The sequence below is a fragment of the Petromyzon marinus genome, chromosome 39, assembly GCF_048934315.1.
Source record: "Petromyzon marinus isolate PM22_M1 ecotype Great Lakes invasive population chromosome 39, UKy_Petmar_22M1.pri1.0, whole genome shotgun sequence".
Lineage (NCBI taxonomy): Eukaryota > Metazoa > Chordata > Hyperoartia > Petromyzontiformes > Petromyzontidae > Petromyzon > Petromyzon marinus.
In genome coordinates, this window is record NC_133705.1 from 7,706,695 (window position 1) to 7,734,125 (window position 27,431).

The 27,431-nt window shown below is 48.8% G+C and overlaps 1 protein-coding gene across 1 annotated transcript; it reads right to left on the bottom strand.

The window, feature by feature from the left end:
* Positions 1-26,335, bottom strand: ALG9 (ALG9 alpha-1,2-mannosyltransferase). Its single transcript, XM_032968367.2, has 15 exons — positions 26,099-26,335; positions 16,780-16,918; positions 14,760-14,894; positions 14,229-14,299; positions 13,796-13,884; positions 12,709-12,844; positions 12,026-12,113; positions 9,666-9,771; positions 9,265-9,387; positions 8,746-8,900; positions 7,898-8,027; positions 6,963-7,110; positions 6,165-6,297; positions 4,628-4,758; positions 1-3,398 (listed from the first exon to the last, which is right to left on the bottom strand). The coding sequence occupies exons 1-15, from the start codon at positions 26,248-26,250 to the stop codon at positions 3,269-3,271; spliced, it is 1,866 nt and encodes a 621-aa protein (XP_032824258.1). The 5' UTR covers positions 26,251-26,335; the 3' UTR covers positions 1-3,268.
* Positions 26,336-27,431: the final 1,096 nt, after the last annotated feature.

Genomic DNA, 27,431 nt, shown 5'->3' on the forward strand with positions numbered 1-27,431 from the left:
TCCAGTTCAAGTTTATTTTCTGTGACCACAGGGTGCAGTTTATTTCGCTTTACATGTTGCAACATTGAATCACTTCCACGTTTGACCCATAGGGTAAGCTATCGACACCAATCTGCTTAAATATCTCCAAGCAATTTAAATTCCAACATAGTAAAAAATTGGGGGAAAACAAAACACGGCTACAATGTATATCATAGGCGTTACCTTGGTAACAGAGGACACGTGGACAAAAAGCAGGGAAAAACTTGGGGACACACTCGGGCACTGATGATGCGACCGGTCCGTCCCAACATCTTCCAAGACAGTCGGATTGAGTGATGATCCAGCGCTCATCGATTCACTCCCGAGTCACCTCTTTAATACTCTTCTATCGTGGCGACTACTACGGTACGATGGTTATTGTTCCCTAGAACATCGAATCCTCCACCCACGTTGAAGACGCGGTCTAGCGGACTGTTTCATCTCATCCACCGTGCTGTTCAACCGGCCACCACGCTGCAGGTCACAACATTTATCTCTCCTGGTTACTTAGAATTCTCTCCCATGATCTCTTCTCCCCAGCTCGTATAACTTTTCTCAGTGCAAGAAACAAATTTACACTCGTCTATCGCAACTTCAACAATGCTGTTTGTTGCTGGCCACTTAAGTGTTTCGGGCCTTTGAGCCTGTGCTTTACATGTGTTACGTATATACACATATATAACAGCTGACCATCAGGATTTAGCCTTTCTCAACAATGACTACACAGCAAATGTTAATGCACCAGCCTTTTAAGTCCATATCCACAAACCGTGAGCTCACCCTGGTCCCGAGGGTTTGGTCATCATAAAGCTTCAGTTACAAGTAAAATAACAGAGTTGTGCATAATCATCATCATCATCATTCAAGTCCATGGAATATTAAAGTACAGCCACTCACCAAATCACTCGGAATGCGCCCGATCCGGTGAGATCTCAAAGGCTATACAGGTTTCAGCCTGGATAATGCTTGGATAGGTGATTGTCACGCACAACAGGTGTTGTAGGCTGGTGGTGGGCAGCAGTATTTGGCAGTACAGCAAAATCCGGTGTTGTACTGTGCTATGCTCCCACAACTATGCTCCCCACGTCCATCGACCCGCACTGGCCAGTGTGGTAAAGTGTGATTGAATGCCCCCCATGGCACAAGGCGTAGGGAGACACTCATCCAGCAGTGGAATGCACTTGTACAGTCGAATACAGCATTATCCAAAGAACTACACTCACCGCTTTTGCTACGCGCAATTAGAAATGTATCACGTAATCCTTTGCGACCTTAGCAGGTCGATTTAGCGGGACAGTACAATGTTGCATATCCGACTCGCTTGTGACTGAGGAATCCGGCAGATATGTGAAAAAGCATCTATGGATAATGGCAGTTGCACCATGCAAAATACTGCACTAGACGTGGGTGATTTAATCGGTCAGAGTTTATGCGATGGTCGGATATGTGGACATGTACTGTACTTGTATGAGGCTCTCTGGTAGTCTTCACAGAAGCCAAAGCTACACCTGCACGGTGTTAAGAGATGTTGCATCCGGTTAACTTATGACGGCTGATCGAAAGGTTCGTGACCTCGCGTGACGTGACGCCCGACTTTGGCAGGAACAGCGACGTCTGTCCGGACGTAGGAGGAATGTACTCAACTTATTTAAATTTACCAACCACATGTTCGTATTCTCTTGTTGCAGTAATTGTTTTGCCACCATCAGCTCAGGCTTCCCCATTTATTCGAAGCACAGTAGAAGCTGGATGAATATAAGCACATCTTACTATAAGCACAGTTCTGATATAAGAAACAGGGCGCAGGGGTGGCGAGATGTTAACCACCTCGCCTTGTATACAGGATGTCTTGGGTTTGAGCCCGACCCTGACGCCTGTATATTTGGAGTTTGAAACGTGCGTTTCGAGTATTTGGCTGCGATAAATTTCCCCATGATAAGCTACTTCGTTTAGCTATCATTTGTGGTCAGGTCGCTTCTGAAAAAATAGCTATATAGCTCAGTGGGGTTTCCCTGGTCAAATACATTACACTGGTGGGCGCGCAAGTCAAAGGGTAACTTCTGATACTGGCTCACGCCTTCTGATACAAGCACAGCTGACCTTGCTCCCATGGGGTGTGCTTATATCCATCATCTACTACACGTACAAACATTGTACTCATCAGTCAAATAACCTTTTTGTTATGTTACCTGGGCCAAAAAAATAAACACCGAGGAAATACACAGCTGGGACGAACACAAGTGACAAGTGGATCCCAATGTTCATTAACGCAAAGCTTTTTCCCCCACCCCACCAACACGCACGCCCTGAAGACCTGCGAGCGATAATTAAATGCTTTGCGTTCATTTATTTTTGTAAAATCGTCATTGAACACGCGTGCGAGAATACCTGAATAAAAAGGCCATCAACGATCGAACCGTTTTTCCACCGCTCGTAACGAGCGCTCGCTGCAATGCGGCACAACACTCCCGAGTTTTTCCCGGAGTCGCGCTTGCACGGCTCTCTCCGACAGTGCGCTTTGGGTCTTGCTGCGTGCCGCACGGTTACGTAGTCCGACGTTTCGCTCCGTGTGCTGGGGAGCTTCTCAAGGAACTCACTGACAGTTCCTGAATTCAATTCAAAGCGGTTGCTGAATTCAGTTCCCGACGTACCGACGCTTTTCTCCGTGCGCTGGGAAGGTTCGGGAACTGCGTTCAGTTCGGTTCCTGAATTCAGTTCCAACGTACCGAAGTTTTGCTCTATATGGCTGGTACCTTCTGCAGCACCATGGTGGTGAGATGTTAAATACCTCACCTGATATGCACGAGTCTGTTGGTTCGATCCCGACCCTGACGCCTGTATATTCGGAGTTTGCGTGTTCTCTCCGTGCTCACGTGAATTTTCTCAGAGTATTCTGGTTTTTCCCTCCACATTTAGAATCAACATGCGTTTAGAGTATTTGGCTTACTATAAATTTCCACATGAGAGGCCACTTCATTGAGCTATCATTTGTGACCAGGCCGTTCAAGAAAAAGAGCTATATAGCTCAGTGGGCCTTCCCTGGTCAAAATAAAAAAACAGCTTAAATAGTAGTTTTAAACTGATCTAAATTCAATTAAGGAAATTAATTCAGCTCCTGAAGAAGCTCCCGGCTATCACGCCAGAGCAGAAAATCGGAACGCCGCGCCCCCGACAACGCGCGGCGCAACCGGAAAACGCATCGCCAACGCGCGGCTCGAAAATAGTGCACCGTCGCTTCGGCACGCCGTCACGGAAACCTCATGCGCTTCTTCTTGCCGGGCCCGGTTCTCCGCGTCTTCAGGATGGTGTAGTTTCGGTAGACGACGTGCTGAGACGACAGGAACGGAACGTAGAACGCGCGCAACAGCTTGGACGAGCTGCGCGTGTTAAGCCACCGAGAGACAAAGAGAGAGATGGAGAGAGAACGGAAGTGAGTCTCGCACTAGCACCAAAATCAGAATCTTTATTTATAATGGAGGAATCCGATGAGCTATGAAGCCCTTTTCCACAGATGCCCAATAGGGACGGGTAATAAAGTTACAACAAACAAGACTAAAAACACGATAGGAGTGCAAATTAAAGGAGAGGTAAGAAAATCACTAAAAACATTTAAAGAAACATTTATTTTTATTTTACCAGGTAAGGCCCACTGAGCTGTAAGCTTCTTTTCAGAAGCGACCGAGCCACAAATAACAGCTCAACGTAGTGGCTTATCACGTGGAAATTTATAGTGGCCAAATAATCTAAACCTATGTTTCTATTTTTGGAAAATGCAGTGGCAATATTAGTACAGTAAAGAGAATAAAATAAGAATACGTAGTTTACAGCCCTTTTTTAATCTACTGCTGGATGAAGTACTCTCCATGTTGTTAACTCGGGGCAAATGAAAATAAAAATTATGAGCCAGAGATCGGAATCCATGTCCTTCACATGTTAAACGAAGCCGGCTCGTGGCCTACCACCTCGGCTACAGCTCCTCCATTCAATGCGCTAAATTTCCCCTACTTAAATTCCTGTTGCATTTCATTAGAGTGAAATAGTAGATTCCTCCAGTTGCTCCACGTATTCTTGCTTTTTACGAATTAGGTGGATTATGTATTGTTTCCCAAAGCATTTCATCATCTGCATTCTCCTATCGCTGCAACAGATGACAGTTCAGCTATCACATGGGAGACGAGTCCAACCCTGGACTGACAAATCCAGTTTCAGATCTTGAAAACGTAGTCGTTATTGGTGGGGGAGTTTCAAGCACTAGCCTTAGTGGGTGCTCTCTTCTCCTGTAGAGACCTCACACACTTCATGCCTCAACAGTGGACAACACATCCTTCATGCACATATCTTTCCATCTGGGTCTGTTCAGTCTATTGTGCACGCTTTCTGCTTAGCCTTAAACCAATGGGCAGCTATCAGGGCAAATATTTTTTTCCTTTGGTTTGTGCCTCCCAAATTTTTGGTAGCTCCCTTTCATCGATTCATCCAGTTTTCTCCAGGATGATTCCCTAATAATCAATGCAACTTTATACTCGAGTTTTTGTTCGTAGCGTTATAGCGGCCCACCACCCCCCCCCCCCCCTTCCCGCTACAGATGGACGGACGCCGTACGCACCTGGCCGCATCGAGGAAGGGCCTGTATGCGACGACGCTCCACTCTTCCGTCCTGGTGGCGTAGCGGGGCTCGCGCTCCGTCTCCACATCCCTGTCCAGGTCCACCAGGTAGTGGCACTGCTTCACGTCGACCTGCGGGCACGCCGCCAGGGCCATTGGACCACAAGCGTGGCGAGGCAGTTGGCGTTGCGACCGGCGTCTCCAGTGGCGCACCGTGGTTGGCACGGGCACTCGCGCGAGGAACTAAATGGGGTGGGTGGAGGGGGGCCCAGCCCCCTGACCCAACTTTTCCCCTTCTCTTCGTAGCCCGGGACCCTCTGGCCCACAAGGCCCGGCACAGGTGCACCGCCTGCACACACGTTAGCTATGCCGCGCCGGTCATGGTTGTTTCAGAACACTGTTTAAAATAAAAAAAACAATGACAGCCGTAAACCGGATTGTACAATCCACTGACGGATGAAGGCCTCCCGAGTGTGGGGGTTCTCGTTTGACCACACGTAACCACGCTGGCCAGAGGGGTTGGTGAAGCCGGCAGCATAGAAGTGGGAGCATGGAAGTACAGTCCAATGGCTTTTGCTGCACTGACCTCTGCTGTCCACAGATAGCCCAGTAGCTGCAGCCTACAACACCAATGTTATTGTACTGTACGTATATCCTGGGGGAAGATCCATTGAGCGAGCAAGCACTTGTTCAAGGGCAACTCCCAGGGGGGAGGGGGTCGCCCATCCACTGTTATCCCCTCGCATGCGTGACCGCCTGCAACAGCTGGCACGCACCTTCGATTACCACGCTTGGCTACGTACGGTGCGAAAGAAGTTCAACATACATGCAAACACGCCCATCTAAGCGCTGACCAAGCTCATCCCACACTTAGCTGCCGGCGGGGATTGGGGTCACATTCCACAGTGAGATTGGGTCACACAGGGTTGCCGTGATCATGTGCCGACGACCACGAGCAGAAATTGCGCTACGTATGTATGTATGTACGTTGGACTTTACTCATTGGTTTTTTCGGTAAAGTCACGTATGTAGAAAATTATATTAAAATAATAAATCACGACGTTTCGAACGCAACACAAGCGATCATCATCAGGCGTAAAACAAATAGTGAGGGAGCACATAGGGGGACATCACGTACGTAGCACATAGAGAACGTTAAACTGCACGGAGGCAAATACAATAACAAGAAGATGAGAGACGAGAACTCAACAAACCTAAGAAAAATAACGCGTTGCAAAACCAGTCGGCCAACAACACAGTTAGACACTGACCTGGTTAACCACGAATTTCAGAAGACTGCTAAAAACGTCGTGATTTATTATTTCAATATAATTTTCTACGTACGTGACCTTACCGAAAAAAACAATGAGTATAGCAATTTATGCAGTCACGAAGGCTTCAATTCTATATTATGTTGAACTTATTTCGCGGCGTACGGAACCAAACGTGTTATATGTACGTTGAACTTCTTTCGCACCGTACGTAGCCAACCGTGCTAATCGGGAGATGCAGTAAACAGGCGCTGCCGCGGTACGCACGTATCGCGACGCCTCCTCGCGGTTCTGGTCGTTCATGTGGGAGGGGACGATCCGCGTCGCGTCGTCTCCTGGCGGGTACGGCTTGGGCAGCTGCCCCCGGAACTCCGACGCGATGAACTGCAGCTTCCAGTTTCTGCACAGGAACACAGAGGAGGGCGATTGGCAGCGGTGGCACGAACGGCGTTGAGCGACCACGGCAGGCAACGTTGGCGACTGCAGAAGAACGCTTTTAGCCTTAAAGACAGCGACGACGATGATAATGCTGCTCAACGATTCCTCCTTGTGACACTGGCTGATCCGTTCCTATTTTGTCAGTGCGATTTAAGTCGAGATTAAATTACATATATTTTTTTTATGTGGCGGAACTGTAGCACCTCTTTTGCCTGCAGGGATCAAGTTGACTAATTACTCACAGCATATACAAAACATAAAATATCTGATTCTTACATACACCATGCAATTGATGACTCGAAGAATCATTATACCCCAAAGCATTAGGCAGGTGTTGGAGGTGAGCCAATGATTTAGTGCAGAGTGATTCAGCGGTTTCTAACACTGATCACGAAGCAAACAGCCACAGAAAGTGAGAATTCATAAAATTACACAACACAAATTTAAAAACGGCACCATACACTCTGGGGCTGGTTCAGACTTTCTCCAAACGAACCTCACCAAAACTAAAGACCTCCTCATTTAGCAAAAACAAAATCTTCTGCCTGCCTCTCATTCCCGTTGCGTGACATTGCTCCAGACACGCCCCCCGCTGCCTCCGCCCCCTCCCCCCTGCCTCCTCCTTACGCTTCAGGGAGCAGGAAGTGCGTGGGGAATCTGTGCCACTCCTTGCCGATGCACACGTTCACCGTTTTCCCCTCAGCCAGCGTGTGGATGCTGGGGTCGGCCGCCACGCGGTGGAACTCTGTAAACAGGTCCAGAGGGGCGTGGTACCCTACACGCGACCAGGCGGGGAAAACCAAATGGATAAAACAACCATCAAGGACGTTCTCTAACTCAACCGGTGTTTTGTTGACCCGGAGGCTATGCCAAAGTTCTTCTTGTAGTGTAGTAGGAGTGTGGAATCTTCTTCTTTGGTTCTTTCGGTAAAGTCACGTAGAATGAGAATAAAATAATAAAATGATAAAATAAAATAACACAATAAAATTCTCACGACGTTTAGGCCACAACACAAGCGGCCTTCATCAGGTGAAGGGATGAGACTGTCTGGATGAAGGCCGCTTGTGTTGTGGCCGAAACGTCGTGAGAATTTTCTTGTGTTATTTTATTTTATCAATTTATTATTTTATTCTCATTCTACGTGACTTTACCGAAAGAACCAAAGAAGATGAATCCTTGCAGTCACGAAAGCTTTAAATCAGTGTGGAATCTCTTCATTAATGAGGACAGAATAGGACTTCAAATAGCTTTGGTGAGCCACACATTCACATGCACTCCAGTCACTTCTGTCAGTCTTCCCATCATGCCTTGCGTCTCACGTGACATCCAAAGCATGATGACCAGATTAATCCTCTGGTCACAATTCTGCCTTTTGCAGTCTCAAAATCATCCTTTGTGTGTATCATTATTCCTGCTTGTTTCCAGCCTGCAAGCGATTATCTGTCCAAAGAGTTTCTTTTGATTTTCATAAAGTGTAAGAAGTGCTGAATCGTCAATGCCCTCCACGCAGTAAAACAGACGGGGCCACGAGTCCCTGAGTGTGCACGCGAGAGTCGACTTGCCTTTGAACTGAGCGAGCGTCCGCGAGGCTGAGAGCACAGAGAACAGCGCAAGTGCGGACAGCGCCAGCCACTGCGATGAGTGAGTGTAGTGCTCCAGACGGTAGCGCCAAAACGTAAAATGGTAGCACTTCTGCACCCACATACAGAGACAAAGAGATCCTCCGTGGAGCCTTTAAAAGTGTATCTGCAGCCGTCTGGAACACTCTTTCGATATTAGCGCTGCTTTTTGTATTTAGTTTGTTGCCCTTCCCCCGCACCTCCGATTAGCGCGGTTGGCTACGTACGGTGAAAAAGAAGACTGTTGGGGCCAATGTTGGGAGCGAGCGCCTATTGAGGCCAGGCATGGCACAGAAAGAGCAACCAGCGGTCATGCCCGACTGCCATTGTCTCCCCAGTTCTGATGCTAACACACTGCACCGGACACCGAATTAAGGACGAGTTGACCTACGGCACGCTGAGGACAGGTCACCCATTGATATTAGATGTGGCAGGAAATCGAACCTAGGTCTCGCCAAATTCTGCATGGGGAGGGATAAGGCGGTGTACAAATGTATAGAACTTTTGTCAGTCCACTGCTAAAGGCCTCTCCACCCCATTGGTGGCTGCTTGGACACACAGTGGCCAATGCGGTTTGGTGAAGGGAAGGGCCCATGACCAGTTCGGATATCATCGCCATTGGCATTAGCCGTGGTCGGCAATCGAAACTCAAACCACCGGGTTCAAAACGCGGTGCCACTCCGCGCTGCGCCACCGCTCCCCCCCACGCCACGATAAATGGGAATAGAGACACGTCGACTTTCAAGCGTGCCATCGTACGGCGTGAAGCGCGAACCGAGAGCACGCGGTACCTGCAGCGCGGAGAGCGCAACGGCGCCGTGCAGGCACACGAGCGGGAACACGGGGAACATGAAGCGCTCCTCCTTGTGCGGCTGGGCGATGAACACGAGCAGCCACAGGTAGAACGGAGACAGCGACAGCCAATAGGGCCGCCCCAGGTGCTGGACTGAGACGATCGCGCACGGCACCCCAGCTCACAATCACTCACGACATCCCAACTCACTGTCACACAACCTAAACTATTGTTTATTTGATCAGGTAAGGCCCACTGAGCTATGTAACTCTTGATCAAAAGAGACCTGGTCACAAATTGGCTTATCGCGTGGAAATTTATCGCAGCCAAATACAACACCTCAACTCACAATCACACACGACACCCCAACACACAACCATGCCACAGCAAGCAATCGCACATGACGACATGCCAACACACAATCGCACGCGACACCGCAACAACACAATCACACGTGACGCCCCAACACACACACGCACACACACCGTGACCATACTGTGACCACACTGAGCCTTACTATTGTACTTGGAGAGAAGAGACTCGGTGAGCATTGCCAGCGGCAGGGCAAGCAGGGCGAGCGGGAACGCGATGTTGAAGTTGAGGAAGCCATTCACAAAGTAGAAGGTCCACGGCTCCGTCCCTGGAGGCACAAGATACCCCCGTTGACACGAGGCCGTTTCAACACGGTAAGCGGTTTTCAATCATTTTGTACCCTGGAGGTGGCCCGGTGCAGCTGCAGAGCGGCGTTGGCATGGACCTTGGTGCAAGGAACAAACTGGGCCCCCCCGTACCCCATCTAGTTTGCCTCCTCTTTATAGGCCGGCACCTGGGTACCCATCTACCCTACGGCCGCGTGGGCCGCGATGCAGTTGCACCGCCTGTGCCATCGACAGCTTGGCTGCCGGTGGGCAGGCTCACCGTAGAGATCTGGCCCGTGCGGTGTGAAGACGTTGTAGAGGATGATGTTGAGTGGCGCGCACACCAGCTTGCCGTAGTAGTAGCTGTCCACCAGCACCACGGGCAACTGTGGGCACCAGCAAAACGGAGCGGGCGTGAGGTTAGTGCAATCGAGATGAACATATCAATCGGATCTATTAATTTACATTACCCACATTTGATGCGCTCTCTTGTCCGTGGCTGTTAAGTGCATGTAGGTTGGGTGGAAGGTGTTGCCCCCTACTGTGTGGACTAGGGATCTCTTAAAGGGATCTCAAAGGTAGCTCTGAGATACCCGCTTCTGCGGGCCGTTCTCGTAACAAGGAGGACCCGCGCTGCTCTGTGGGAGATCTGAATGGATACTTCGTCTCATGATATGATGGTGTCATGAGACAAAGTATCCAATCGGAATAAAATTGTGGATTATTATTATTAATACAAATATATTCCATTAATATCACTGGTGAGATAAGGCCATAATCAGTTTCAAAGACAATGGATATGTTATCAGAGCATGTTTCTTTACATGTTTTGCCATAAGTACAGTGAGGGAAAAAAGTATTTGATCCCCTGCTGATTTTGTACGTTTGCCCACTGACAAAGAAATGATCAGCCTATAATTTTAATGGTAGGTTTATTTGAACAGTGAGAGACAGAATAACAACAACAAAATACAGAAAAACGCATGTCAAAAATGTTATAAATTGATTTGCATTTTAATGAGGGAAATAAGTATTTGACCCCCTCTCAATCAGAAAGATTTCTGGCTCCCAGATGTCTTTTATACAGGTAACGAGCTGAGATTAGGAGCACACTCTTAAAGGGAGTGCTCCTAATCTCAGCTTGTTACCTGTATAAAAGACACCTGTCCACAGAAGCAATTAATCAATCAGATTCCAAACTCTCCACCAAGACCAACGAGCTCTCCAAGGGTGTCAGGGACAAGATTGTAGACCTACACAAGACTGGAATGGGCTACAAGACCATTGCCAAGCAGCTTTGCCAAGCAAATGGAAGAAACACAAAAGAACTGTCAATCTCCCTGGGGCTCCATGCAAGATCTCACCTCGTGGAGTTACAATGATCATGAGAACGGTGAGGAATCAGCCCAGAACTACACGGGAGGATCTTGTCAATGATCTCAAGGCAGCTGGGACCATAGTCACCAAGAAAACAATTGGTAACACTACGCCGTGAAGGACTGAAATCCTGCAGTGCCCGCAAGGTCCCCCTGCTCAAGAAAGCACATATACATGCCCGTCTGAAGTTTGCCAATGAACATCTGAATGATTCAGAGGACAACTGGGTGAAAGTGTTGTGGTCAGATGAGACCAAAATGGACCTCTTTGGCATCAACTCAACTCACCGTGTTTGGAGGAGGAGGAATGCTGACTATGACCCCAAGAACACCATCCCCACCGTCAAACATGGAGGTGGAAACATTATGCTTTGGGGGTGTTTTTCTGCTAAGGGGATAGGACAACTTCACGGCATCAAAGGGACGATGGACGGGGGCATGTACCGTCAAATCTTGGGTGAGAACCTCCTTCCCTCAGCCAGGGCATTGAAAATGGGTCGTGGATGGGTATTCCAGCATGACAATGACCCAAAACACAAGGCCAAGGCAACAAAGGAGTGGCTCAAGAAGAAGCACATTAAGGTCCTGGAGTGGCCTAGCCAGTCTCCAGACCTTAATCCCATAGAAAATCTGTGGAGAGAGCTGAAGGTTCGAGTTGCCAAACGTCAGCCTCGAAACCTTAATGACTTGGAGAAGATCTGCAAAGAGGAGTGGGACAAAATCCCTCCTGAGATGTGTGCAAACCTGGTGGCCAACTACAAGAAACGTCTGACCTCTGTGATTGCCAACAAGGGTTTTGCCATCAAGTACTAAGTCATGTTTTGCAGAGGGGTCAAATACTTATTTCCCTCATTAAAATGCAAATCAATTTATAACATTTTTGACATGCATTTTTCTGTATTTTGTTGTTGTTATTCTGTCTCTCACTGTTCAAATAAACCTACCATTAAAATTATAGACTGATCATTTCTTTGTCACTGGGCAAACGTACAAAATCAGCAAGGGATCAAATACTTTTTTCCCTCACTGTATGTGTGGCAAATGTAGACTTGATGCCTTAACATGTTTTATTGCTAGAAAGGGTAAAGCCTATTGTTATATTTCATCGCTGTTGTATTTAATTCGTCTGTTATTTCACGCATAAGTTCAATGAATCAGCAACTCGGTAACCTATCACTGTCACGATTAAACCCGTCAGCAAAGCCGAGCGGTTGTGCTGCGTCTGTGCTGGCCATTCGTGAGCACGTGCCAGGCCTGCTCTTACCAAAAACACGAGCAGCGCGACCAAGCACCACCAAAGGAAGTCCTTCACGTGCGCTTTCCTCAGCAGCAGGTCGACCGCAATGGGGATCCTGTGAAGGAGACAGTTGCAGGGGAAGCCATCACGTTAACGTTGACCAGTAGCACTCCACGATCACCTCTGGCCATGGTGGCTCAAGGGTCAACTAACATCACCCATAGCCTCACGGGTCACCGGGTCAGTTACTATAACACGCATGTCAAGAGGAAGAAGAGAGGTCGAGGAAGTTCATCGTGTTGAGTGAAATACGTAAAATAGACCATACACATTTACTTACAAGCAACTCAGATACTTCTGCCACCGAGCACACTAAATCTAAAAACACCGTGTTATTTGGTCAAAAATATTCCCCTCCAGTACCTGATTAGTGTGGCGGCGAAGATACTTGCAGTAACAGATCATTATAATTTGGTGGTCGCTTCTAAGTGGTAGGCCTTGTTGTCTGCCACGGGCCGTGTGAAATCAAGTTGCAGGCTGCATGCGGCCCATGAGCCGTAGGCTCCCCCGCCCCCACATTAAACCCAGCCGGCTCGCCTCTGACCAGAGAAGTCCGCCAACGCAGGGAGGCGCGAGTCAAGGGAGCGGTTGAGGGGCGGTGGGGTGAGGAGGGGGGGGTGAGGAGGGGGGGGAACGAGCGTGGCACTCACCCGAGCAGCACGCTGAAGGGCCAGCCCACGATGGCGCCGGCAGCGATGGAGAGGACAGCGACCCCGTCGTGGCCCAGGAACCAGCCCGAGAGGGCGAGCAGCGTCGTGTACATGCAGAAGCTGCTGGGCAGGTATGCTACAGAGGAGAAAAAACGTACACACAGATGTTCATGTACGAATCGAGTACGACGCCGCATATCAGAAGTGCCGGGAGTTCGAGGTATAGTACGCAGATATATGTGAACGCCTTGAGAGGATTACACCACGCGCAAATAGTGCACTGCACGAAGTTGCACGCGAGATTAAGGATATATTTCTGCATGTGAAAAGCTGTGAATTTGTGAACATCTGTACAAATTGACAGTTACACCATCATACACAAATACTGCACTAGGTGTGGGCGGTTAACTGGGCAAATATGTGACAGTTGGATGCACAAGGTTGTACTGAACATACATGTCCACCGCAGAGATGATGACATCTGCTCCTGTGCAGGTACTAAGGGGATTGTTGGATTCTCCACAGCCCAGGTTTAATGTACCTTCATCCAGCAGTGGATCAATCACTGCTGATGATGATGACATATGTAAAAATAAAATACCTGCACAGCACTCGGATAAAGTTTCAAGTTTATTTTGTTAAACCATGTGAAAAGCAAGATACCAAGATCTCATCTCATTTGACAGAGTGACCAGGGGCATTAGTCTGGCAGTACGGGGTCGATGATTGCAAAACATATAATCCCAAAAAAGTAATTTGGGAATAATTTTCGCATCTGGACCCTGACATCAGTATTTTTTTAATTCCAAAATTGTTGTCATCAACCCTCCACTAACCAACATGATTGTCACACTTACAAGGATATTATTTATACATGCCAATATATCGATGAGATTCTGACCAATAAACCACCTCACTGACAATAAAATTCACTGAAAATCTTGTTTGGTGGCAAAGGGTTAAAGTCAAAAATTTTGGTATGAAACTACTATGTACCTTACCCCTATAACAAATATCAGTCGTTGTATTGGCTACGAAAACCTTTGTTTTAAGATGGCTTGTGCATTGACTGTCGTTAACTCCTTACCGGCAGCCGAGAGGAACATGCCAGGACTCAACACCAGGAAGGCCAGCATTAGCCGGGCCACGTGGAGGCCAAACCTCTTGCACACAGCTCTAGGGGAGACGGACACATTGGATGTAAGAGCCTCAATGCCGCTTGGCCACATTACCACTCCTCCATGTAGGACAACACTTGGTAAAACCCGAACAAACTCCAGTCCATTCGTCAACATTGCTTGGGGGTTCGGAGACACGTGGAAGGCAGCAGACGGAAGTACGGCAAAACCCATTGTTGCATTGTACTTTTACGCTCCCAGGTCTATGATCTTGACCAACCCGCACAAGCCGACGGCATGAAGCTCTAATGATAACCTCATGACACTCACGGCATTTGAGAGACCCTCATCTAGCGGTGGATTGACCAAAGGGCTGTACATGAACGCGTTAATGTAACTCACTTGTAGAAGTACAACTCGCAGAGGCAGCAGCTGAAGGCCAAAACACAGCGCAGGAAGTAAAACACCATCACCTGCAGCACATGGACAATATAAGCAAAACACAAAACGAATACAATAAAAAAGTTTACTCTAATTACAGATTTAACATCAAGGTTTTCACGACCAATATGATTACAAATATATATTTTAGGATTCAGATCTCGTGAGTAATATGCCAGTGTGTCGTACACCCTCCAGCACCTGACACAGCCATATTTTATAAATAAAGTTGCCATGTGAATAACCATGCCAATTGATTGAAGAGCGATCCACAACATTTTACAACGCAGTAATGAACAATTACAAATCATTTACATCACGTACTAATCCAGAGTAAAAGCAAAAACCACTTCGCGATTACACTCATGATCAATCGCCGCCCACATCCATAGCACGTCTGAAACGTACGACTGAAATCGCGTAACTGCCCAGCACCCGTATTCGCGACAGGAACGGCTCAATGCGGAAACGGACCGCTCAGCGTCAACTTGCCTTGTTGGCCTGCAGGACCCGGCTGTGGAACCAGCCGGGGATGGCCAGCAGCCAGAGGTAGGCATATGAGCGAATGGCGTAATCGGGGGAGTACTCCCACGTCTGGAACCCTGTGCCGTACAGCAGGTAGTGCGTCTGAAATGCACGGGGCCCAACAGACGCTCGCTGGGTTTCGTCTCCCTAGACCAGGGGTGGGCAACCTTTCAAAGAAGAAGAGCCATTTTTTGTGTCTTTGACAAGAATAGGTCGAGAACCGCATCACACGTAGAGCAACTTTTACACGCACACAAATACAGCAGCAGTTATACAGCAGATGACAAACAAATTCTGCCTTACCTAAACAAAAATAGGCAATGAAATAAACTAAGTCTACGTCGTTTTTTCCCCCTTATTCTTTAAACAATACAGTTTGTACATTTTGTTGTCAATAAGACATTCCATAGTGACCCATTCCCTGCCATATTTAATCAATCATCTTAACGTTAAATTATGTTTAAGATTTACTTTTTTTTTAAATGGCTGCCCGCAAGGGTGCATCCAAAATCCTGCATGCAGCTACAGAGCCACAGGTTGCCGACCCCTGCCCTAGACCGTTACTCCAATAATGCTAGGCCAGTGGTCATTGAGAGTCAGCATTCAAAAAACATATTTAAAGTCCTACTATAGTCGATGACAACCTGCTGAATTTTAGTCAAGTCTGAGTCCGTGGCTTTCATTTCGTCATTGCTCTAGTCTAGCTGCCTTAACCAGTCAAACATTTAGATAATTCTTAGCCATTCAACATTGTGAACCCTTGATAGTTTTCAGGGGATCAGCCATTTTGCTATAGATGGTGTCTGAAAAAGATGGACCCGATTTGAAATCACTATATCTCTGCAACCACGAACCGCCCATGAATGAAAGGGCGGGGCATCGAGAAGGCGGGGCATAGAGTTTCAAATGATTACCGCTAGATGCCTCTTCCAGCGCACAAACAGCCTCTAGCCTCGGTCATTCGCAAGATGGTGACCCCGCAACACAAGGGGCGTTTTGCGTTCTGCAGTTCAGCAAGACTGAATCCGTAATTGTGGTGCAGCGTGCGTTTCAACGGCGTTTTGGCATTGATCCGCCAATGTCAAAGAGCGTGGTGGCACAAAAGACCGTGTTTTTGTGCCACCATTAGCGACTAATCTGGATGACCTCAAAAACAGAATCACGGCAGCGGTGACTTTAGTGGAAGAAGACACTTTGAGAGGCGTTTGGGACGAATTTAACTATCGTCTCGATGTTGTCCGTACAGCAGGTGGAGGACACACTGAGCATTTATAAAATGGTTAGTAAAAGTTTATAACTCACTAAACCGTTTGTAACTTTTTGTGTAATTGTAACATGTTGCCATCGTGAAATATACTGCTTTGAAATTGGGTCGATCTTTTGAAACACCCTGTATTATGTTAGGGACAATGTTATATTGGGGAACATTTACTGCACATTGTTTTGTTAGGGATGTTTTTTGCAACTTTAAAAAAACAAGATGATAGATGTGGGAAAATGCACAAAGCGGGAATATCATACCGACAGTTCACCGTATCATGCAAATAAAGTGTTCATTACAAACACCCAGCCTCTTATGGTCACCGCCCGTAAAAATTGTGAAAATGTGTCCAGATGTAATTGCAGGTATAGATGGACTGGTGGAGCAATTGTCAGCGCACTGCGCTATAAAGCCGGCGACGTGAGTTTAATTCCCGGTCACAGTCAACGTCAGTGGCGAGCGATATCCGAACCGGTCCTGGACCTCCCCCCCTTACCTACACTGAGTGCGCTGAAGTATGAACAAACAACCCACATGAATGACATCGCACGGGAGAAGGCATTCATCCGGCAATGGATCGGACAACGGACGGATTTCTTTTACATTTAGTTTTATCTGAATCGACCACAACACCCACGGGGAACGATGTAGCGCACTCAGTCTGGCCACTCCCGAGTAGAACACAAAATGTGGAGGGGAGGGGGGGACACACACACATAAACTTACAGGCTCCCAGTAGTTGAAGGTCTCATCGCAGTCAGAGATGTTGCTGAGCAGCGCTGAGCAGAAGCGAGCAGACAAGAGCAACTTGAAGGCAGTGGGCCCCTCTGGAGCCCATATCTGTCCTCCTACTGCGCTGGGTGCACTGTGCAGAGATTCAAAAGAAAACGACAAATTATACCGGTAGGAACCTTCTGGTTTCACCAGCCCACAGGGGATTATTGTGTCCGTCCGTCGCGCATCCAAAAATGGGAGGGGTGGGTGGAGAGGGGAGGGTGGGAAGGGAGGGGCTGGGTGGGGAGGGAGGGGCTGGGTGGGAAAGGCGGCCCACGACACACACGAGGGGGTGGGTGGCCAACAACCACGTCCGGCCATCTTCACGACATGTTTCCCTCCACGTGGAGAATCAGCAACATGCGTTTGCAGTATGCGGCTGCTCTCAATCTCTACATTATAAGCCGCCAATTCGTTGAGCCATCATTCGAGGCAAGGTCACTTCGGAATCGTATACAGCTCAGTGGGCCCTCCCTGGCCATTGACCGAGCAACCCAACGTTCCTACCAGCTCCCTCCGCAGGAATGTGTTTGCTCTCCAAAGTGTTGTTTGGGTTATAACAAGAGTTTGTTCTGCACAATGTCCGACGTTTCGCTCCACGGGCCGTGAGCTTCTTCGGGAATTTAATTTACACATCATTCTGTATGTATATACGTTGAACTTCTTTCGCACCGTATGTAGCCAACCGTGCTAATACTACATCTGATTAGCCCAGTTGGCTATGTACGATGTGAAAGAAGTTCAACATACATACGACACATCATTATCTCTCTCGATTATACAGAGCAGGCAACATCAGCAGCAAAGGTGGTAGCAGCAGGCAACGCTGTTTAATCGAGAGACTGGGTCGCTCAATTCAACCCACACTGACCAGCGTGGTGAGGTATGGTCAGAAAATCCCATGACCGACACTACATGCCTTTCTCCAGCAGTCGATTGAGAAAGGGAAGTAAATGCAAATTCGACTCTATATCACCTCCGATTACCACGGTTAGCTACGTATGGTGTGAAAGAAGTTCAACATACTTAACGGCAGAATGAAAGGGTGCACACACAAGGCTAGTCGGTCGGCAGGTGACGTTTGGTTGGTTTGGAATGTAGGTACTCACCTCCTCTTACGGTAGGTGACGTTTGGTTGGTTTAGAATGTAGGCACTCACCTCCTCTTACGGCAGGTGACGTTTGGTTGGTTTAGAATGTAGGTACTCACCTCCTCTTATGGCAGGTGACGATTGGTTGGTTTAGAATGTAGGTACTCACCTCCTCTTACGGCAGGTGACGTTTGGTTGGTTTAGAATGTAGGTACTCACCTCCTCTTATGGCAGGTGACGCTTGGTTGGTTTAGAATGTAGGCACTCACCTCCTCTTACGGTAGGTGACGCTTGGTTGGTTTAGAATGTAGGTACTCACCTCCTCTTACGGCAGGTGACGTTTGGTTGGTTTAGAATGTAGGTACTCGCCTCCTCTTATGGCAGGTGACGTTTGGTTGGTTTAGAATGTAGGTACTCACCTCCTCTTACGGTAGGTGACGCTTGGTTGGTTTAGAATGTAGGTACTCACCTCCTCTCACAGCAGGTGACGTTTGGTTGGTTTAGAATGTAGGTACTCACCTCCTCTTATGGCAGGTGACGCTTGGTTGGTTTAGAATGTAGGTACTCACCTCCTCTCACAGCAGGTGACGTTTGGTTGGTTTAGAATGTAGGTACTCACCTCCTCTTACGGCAGGTGACGCTTGGTTGGTTTAGAATGTAGGTACTCACCTCCTCTTACGGTAGGTGACGCTTGGTTGGTTTAGAATGTAGGTACTCACCTCCTCTTACGGTAGGTGACGTTTGGTTGGTTTAGAATGTAGGCACTCACCTCCTCTTACGGTAGGTGACGCTTGGTTGGTTTAGAATGTAGGTACTCACCTCCTCTTATGGCAGGTGACGTTTGGTTGGTTTAGAATGTAGGTACTCACCTCCTCTTATGGCAGGTGACGTTTGGTTGGTTTAGAATGTAGGCACTCACCTCCTCTTATGGCAGGTGACGTTTGGTTGGTTTAGAATGTAGGTACTCACCTCCTCTTACGGTAGGTGACGCTTGGTTGGTTTAGAATGTAGGCACTCACCTCCTCTTATGGCAGGTGACGTTTGGTTGGTTTAGAATGTAGGTACTCACCTCCTCTTATGGCAGGTGACGTTTGGTTGGTTTAGAATGTAGGTACTCACCTCCTCTTATGGCAGGTGACGTTTGGTTGGTTTAGAATGTAGGTACTCGCCTCCTCTTACGGCAAGTGACGTTTGGTTGGTTTAGAATGTAGGTACTCACCTCCTCTTACGGTAGGTGACGCTTGGTTGGTTTAGAATGTAGGTACTCACCTCCTCTTATGGCAGGTGACGTTTGGTTGGTTTAGAATGTAGGCACTCACCTCCTCTTACGGTAGGTGACGTTTGGTTGGTTTAGAATGTAGGTACTCACCTCCTCTTACGGTAGGTGACGCTTGGTTGGTTTAGAATGTAGGTACTCACCTCCTCTTACGGTAGGTGACGTTTGGTTGGTTTGGAATGTAGGCACTCACCTCCTCTTAGGGCAGGTGACGTTTGGTTGGTTTAGAATGTAGGTACTCACCTCCTCTTATGGCAGGTGACGTTTGGTTGGTTTGGAATGTAGGCACTCACCTCCTCTTAGGGCAGGTGACGTTTGGTTGGTTTGGAATGTAGGTACTCGCCTCCTCTTATGGCAGGTGACGTTTGGTTGGTTTAGAATGTAGGTACTCACCTCCTCTTACGGTAGGTGACGCTTGGTTGGTTTAGAATGTAGGTACTCGCCTCCTCTTATGGCAGGTGACGTTTGGTTGGTTTAGAATGTAGGTACTCACCTCCTCTTACGGTAGGTGACGCTTGGTTGGTTTAGAATGTAGGTACTCACCTCCTCTCACAGCAGGTGACGTTTGGTTGGTTTAGAATGTAGGTACTCACCTCCTCTTATGGCAGGTGACGCTTGGTTGGTTTAGAATGTAGGTACTCACCTCCTCTCACAGCAGGTGACGTTTGGTTGGTTTAGAATGTAGGTACTCACCTCCTCTTACGGCAGGTGACGCTTGGTTGGTTTAGAATGTAGGTACTCACCTCCTCTTACGGTAGGTGACGCTTGGTTGGTTTAGAATGTAGGTACTCACCTCCTCTTACGGTAGGTGACGTTTGGTTGGTTTAGAATGTAGGCACTCACCTCCTCTTACGGTAGGTGACGCTTGGTTGGTTTAGAATGTAGGTACTCACCTCCTCTTATGGCAGGTGACGTTTGGTTGGTTTAGAATGTAGGCACTCACCTCCTCTTATGGCAGGTGACGTTTGGTTGGTTTAGAATGTAGGTACTCACCTCCTCTTACGGTAGGTGACGCTTGGTTGGTTTAGAATGTAGGCACTCACCTCCTCTTATGGCAGGTGACGTTTGGTTGGTTTAGAATGTAGGTACTCACCTCCTCTTATGGCAGGTGACGTTTGGTTGGTTTAGAATGTAGGTACTCACCTCCTCTTATGGCAGGTGACGTTTGGTTGGTTTAGAATGTAGGTACTCGCCTCCTCTTACGGCAAGTGACGTTTGGTTGGTTTAGAATGTAGGTACTCACCTCCTCTTACGGTAGGTGACGCTTGGTTGGTTTAGAATGTAGGTACTCACCTCCTCTTATGGCAGGTGACGTTTGGTTGGTTTAGAATGTAGGCACTCACCTCCTCTTACGGTAGGTGACGTTTGGTTGGTTTAGAATGTAGGTACTCACCTCCTCTTACGGTAGGTGACGCTTGGTTGGTTTAGAATGTAGGTACTCACCTCCTCTTACGGTAGGTGACGTTTGGTTGGTTTGGAATGTAGGCACTCACCTCCTCTTAGGGCAGGTGACGTTTGGTTGGTTTAGAATGTAGGTACTCACCTCCTCTTATGGCAGGTGACGTTTGGTTGGTTTGGAATGTAGGCACTCACCTCCTCTTAGGGCAGGTGACGTTTGGTTGGTTTGGAATGTAGGCACTCACCTCCTCTTAGGGCAGGTGACGTTTGGTTGGTTTAGAATGTAGGTACTCACCTCCTCTTATGGCAGGTGACGTTTGGTTGGTTTAGAATGTAGGTACTCACCTCCTCTTACGGCAGGTGACGTTTGGTTGGTTTAGAATGTAGGCACTCACCTCCTCTTACGGTAGGTGACGTTTGGTTGGTTTAGAATGTAGGTACTCACCTCCTCTTACGGTAGGTGACGCTTGGTTGGTTTAGAATGTAGGTACTCACCTCCTCTTACGGTAGGTGACGTTTGGTTGGTTTGGAATGTAGGCACTCACCTCCTCTTAGGGCAGGTGACGTTTGGTTGGTTTAGAATGTAGGTACTCACCTCCTCTTATGGCAGGTGACGTTTGGTTGGTTTGGAATGTAGGCACTCACCTCCTCTTAGGGCAGGTGACGTTTGGTTGGTTTGGAATGTAGGCACTCACCTCCTCTTAGGGCAGGTGACGTTTGGTTGGTTTAGAATGTAGGTACTCACCTCCTCTTATGGCAGGTGACGTTTGGTTGGTTTAGAATGTAGGTACTCACCTCCTCTTACGGCAGGTGACGTTTGATTGTTTTAGAATGTAGGTACTCACCTCCTCTTATGGCAGGTGACGTTTGGTTGGTTTAGAATGTAGGTACTCACCTCCTCTTACGGCAAGTGACGTTTGGTTGGTTTAGAATGTAGGTACTCACCTCCTCTTACGGCAAGTGACGTTTGGTTGGTTTAGAATGTAGGTACTCACCTCCTCTCACAGCAGGTGACGTTTGGTTGGTTTAGAATGTAGGTACTCACCTCCTCTTATGGTAGGTGACGCTTGGTTGGTTTAGAATGTAGGTACTCACCTCCTCTTATGGCAGGTGACGTTTGGTTGGTTTGGAATGTAGGTACTCACCTCCTCTTACGGTAGGTGACGTTTGGTTGGTTTAGAATGTAGGTACTCACCTCCTCTTATGGCAGGTGACGTTTGGTTGGTTTGGAATGTAGGTACTCACCTCCTCTTACGGTAGGTGACGTTTGGTTGGTTTAGAATGTAGGTACTCACCTCCTCTTACGGCAGGTGACGTTTGGTTGGTTTAGAATGTAGGCACTCACCTCCTCTTATGGCAGGTGACGTTTGGTTGGTTTGGAATGTAGGTACTCACCTCCTCTTATGGTAGGTGACGCTTGGTTGGTTTAGAATGTAGGTACTCACCTCCTCTTACGGCAAGTGACGTTTGGTTGGTTTAGAATGTAGGTACTCACCTCCTCTTATGGCAGGTGACGTTTGGTTGGTTTAGAATGTAGGTACTCACCTCCTCTCACGGCAGGTGACGTTTAGTTGGTTTAGAATGTAGGTACTCACCTCCTCTTATGGCAGGTGACGTTTGGTTGGTTTGGAATGTAGGTACTCACCTCCTCTTACGGCAGGTGACGTTTGGTTGGTTTAGAATGTAGGCACTCACCTCCTCTTACGGCAGGTGACGTTTGGTTGGTTTGGAATGTAGGCACTCACCTCCTCTTATGGCAGGTGACGCTTGGTTGGTTTGGAATGTAGGTACTCACCTCCTCTTACGGTAGGTGACGCATGGTTGGTTTAGAATGTAGGTACTCACCTCCTCCTCTTCCGAGACATCTGGCCACCGTGGAAGAGCAGGAAAAATAACCCCCTAGGTGCAATCGAGAGGGCTTGGAAGATACCGTCTCGACCAGCATACCCTCTAGAGGATCTAATTCGAGCTCCCTCGATAGTGGACACCAGCAAACAGTGTTGTGAGCAAGCAATATTCAGGGCTGCGCTTTTACCTTCACCCATCACTTAAAATGGGACGCGCACTGCAATGCAGTGCAGCCCTGGTTGTTGGTGGTCTCTGACTTCCCGATTGATAATTAATGCACAGAAAAAACTGCAATTCTCTGGACCACTGCGGTTGTTCTGGATGCGTCTGGCCGCCAGTGCGGACTTGCCTGACAGAGCTCAAGTCATTGGGTGCAAATGTGTCAAGGACATGATGGCGTGGGCAATTGTTATTTAGAGGCGAGACAATCCACGTGCAATGAGTTGAACTCCTGTGATGTCGCAACAACAGAAATAAAGAGACGGGCATTGGCCTCCAACAGCCACTCTCACACCACGTCCCACACCGCATCACTCACTCTCACACCACGTCCCACACTCCCACATCACTCACACCACGTTACACACTCCCACACCGCATCACTCATTCTCATACCACGTCTCACATTCTCACACCACATTACTCACTCTCACACCACGTCCCACACTCCCACATCACTCACACCACGTACCACACTCCCACAACACTCACACCACGTTACACACTCCCACACCACATCACTCATTCTCATACCAGGTCTCACATTTTCACACCACATCACTCACTCTCACACCACGTCCCACACTCCCACATCACTCACACCACGTACCACACTCCCACACCGCATCACTCATTCTCATACCACGTCTCACATTCTCACACGACATCACTCACTCTCACATGGACCATGTCACTCACAACCACACCACATTACGCTCACACCACATCACTCATTCCCACACCATGTCCCACTCTACATCACTCTCACACCACGCGACTCACTCACACCACGCCTCACACTCCCACATCACTCACACCACGCCTCACACTCCCACATCACTCACACCACGTCTCACACTCCCACATCACTCACACCACGTCTCACACTCCCACATCACTCACACCACGACTCACACCCCCACACGCCTCACACTCCCACATCACTCACACCACGCCTCACACTCCCACATCACTCACACCACGTCTCACAACTCCCACATCACTCACACCACGTCTCACAACTCCCACATCACTCACACCACGTCTCACATTCCCACATCGCTCACACCACGTCTCACACTCCCACATCACTCACACCACGTCTCACAACTCCCACATCACTCACACCACGTCTCACAACTCCCACATCACTCACACCACGTCTCACACTCCCACATCACTCACACCACGTCTCACATTCCCACATCGCTCACTACACGTCTCACACTCCCACATCACTCACACCACGTCTTACACTCCCACATCACTCACACCACGTCTCACATTCCCACATCGCTCACACCACGTCTCACACTCCCACATCACTCACACGTCTCACACTCCCACATCACTCACACCACGTCTCACACTCCCACATCACTCACACCACGTCTCACAACTCCCACATCACTCACACCACGTCTCACACTCCCACATCACTCACACCACGTCTCACAACTCCCACATCACTCACACCACGTCTCACACTCCCACATCACTCACACCATGTCTCACACTCCCACATCACTCACACCACGTCTCACACTCCCACATCACTCACACCACGTCTCACACTCCCACAACACTCACACCACGTCTCACACTCCCACATCACTCACACCACGTCTCACACTCCCACATCACTCACACCACGTCTCACAACTCCCACATCACTAACACCACGTCTCACAACTCCCACATCACTCACACCACGTCTCACACTCCCACATCACTCACACCACGTCTCACACTCCCACATCACTCACACCACGGCTCACACTCCCACATCACTCACACCACGTCTCACACTCCCACATCACTCACACCACGTCTCACACTCCCACATCACTCACACCACGTCTCACACTTCCACATCACTCACTACACGTCTCACAACTCCCACATCACTCACACCACGCCTCACACTCCCACATCACTCACACCACGTCTCACACCCCCACACGCCTCACACTCCCACATCACTCACACCACGCCTCACACTCCCACATCACTCACACCACGTCTCACACTCCCACATCACTCACATCACGTCTCACAACTCCCACATCACTCACACCACGTCTCACACTCCCACATCACTCACACCACGTCTCACACTCCCACAACACTCACACCACGTCTCACACTCCCACATCACTCACACCACGTCTCACACTCCCACATCACTCACACCACGTCTCACAACTCCCACATCACTAATACCACGTCTCACACTCCCACATCACTCACACTCCCACATCACTCACACCACGCCTCACACTCCCACATCACTCACACCACGTCTCACACTCCCACATCACTCACATCACGTCTCACAACTCCCACATCACTCACACCACGTCTCACACTCCCACATCACTCACACCACGTCTCACACTCCCACAACACTCACACCACGTCTCACACTCCCACATCACTCACACCACGTCTCACACTCCCACATCACTCACACCACGTCTTACAACTCCCACATCACTAATACCACGTCTCACACTCCCACATCACTCACACCACGTCTCACACTCCCACATCACTCACACCACGTCTCACACTCCCACATCACTCACACCACGTCTCACACCCCCACATCACTCACACTCCCACATCACTCACACCACGCCTCACATTCCCACATCACTCACACCACGTCTCACACTCCCACATCACTCACACCACGTCTCACACTCCCACATCACTCACACCACGTCTCACACTCCCACATCACTCACACCACGTCTCACACTCCCACATCACTCACACCACGTCTCACAACTCCCACATTACTCACACGTCTCACAACTCCCACATCACTCACACCACGTCTCACACTCCCACATCACTCACACCACGTCTCACACTCCCACATCACTCACACCACGTCTCACAACTCCCACATCACTCACACCACGTCTCACAATCCCACATCACTCACACCACGTCTCACACTCCCACATCACTCACACCACGTCTCACACTCCCACATCACTCACACCACGTCTCACACTCCCACATCACTCACACCACGTCTCACAACTCCCACATCACTCACACCACGTCTCACAACTCCCACATCACTCACACCACGTCTCACACTCCCACATCACTCACACCACGTCTCACACTCCCACATCACTCACACTCCCACATCACTCACACTCCCACATCACTCACACCACATCCCCCGCGTCCGACGCCACGTGTCGGATGACAAGGCGCACACACTCACCGATGCACGCACACACTATCACGTCCACACACACACACACAAACACTTTCTCTCTCACACGCACAATCACTATTTTACACGCTCACACACTCTCACACCGTCAAGCAATCTAACACACGCACACTGCCATCCCCACCACTCCACGCGCACCTCCTCCTGAACCCGCGCTCGCTCTCTCACGCGTCACACTCACTCCGCGGGCCGCCCGCTCTCTTGGGTCTGCGCTGGGCCCGTGCCGCTCCGGACGGCAGGCGGGCCCTGCCCCTGCTGCCCTTGCTGCCCGTCGCCCTCGCCGTCCCCTCGGCCCGCTCCGCCACCGCGCCGCCTCTGCCGGGAGGACGCCATCCATGTGCCGGCTTCCTCCTCGTCTCGCGAGCGAACGAACGACTGAGAGAGAGGACCCCTCGCTCCCCCCACCCCCTACCGGGCGCTTAGGTGGCCAGCGAACTCGGGTGGTGGTGGCCGGCAGGGAGGGAGGGGAGGGACCAGATGCCTGACACAAATTCACCACAACGTCGCATATCCGACCGCCGTCCGATATCCGCTCTAACCGCAATTAAAACTAAACTAAAACTGATTTTAAAAAAAAATATTGGACCAGGTAATGCCCACTGAGCTGTACAGTGTAGCCCATTTTTTGTCTCTTCCAGAAGCGACCTGGACACAAATGATAGCTCAACGAAGTGGCTTCTTAAAGTCATCATGTGGACATGTATAGCAGTTAAATATTCGAAACGCGTGATGTTGGTGATTTTGTTTTATTTTTCACCTGGTAAAGCCTACAGAGCTACATAGCTCTTCTTCATAAGCTCAACGGAGTGGGCTTATCATGTGGTAATTTATAGCAGCCAAATATTCTAAACGCGTCTTTGTAAACGTGGAGGCAATAAGTAATATTTTTTAAAACCTTTTTTTTTAAAAACACGCTTTAATGAAATGTATCGTACGATACACGACTCCAGGAAGTGGCCCCGAAGTTTGCCATAACGTAAGATGGACCGTGGTGATTTACAGCCAACGTTAGTTGAGCGTGGACAATTAAGACCCAAGCCGAAACATAACATATAAAAAAAGATTGCTTAAAAATATTTAATTTTATTTGTAATGCTAGAATATAGTATTGTCATCAGTGTGACATAAGTATACCAAGTTTGCAGTCGAAACGACATTGGGAAGTGGGTTTAAATCGAGTTACAAGATTTGAGGATGTGACAACAACAGAGTGAGTTAAATAAAAGCGTGTAAAAAATAAAAACCGGAGGATCCGGAGAAAAATCCACACGAGCATGGAGAGAGAGAAACACGCAAACTCCAAATATACAGCAGCAGCAGGCGTCAGGGTCGGGATCGAACCCACGACCTCCTGTATACCAGGCGAGGTAGTTAACATCTCCTAGCCACCGTGATGATGACAGAGATGCGCAAACTCCAAATATACAGCAGCAGGCGTCAGGGTCGAGATCGACCCAACGACCTCCTGTACACCAGGCGAGGGAGTTAACATCTCATAGCCACCGTGACGCCCC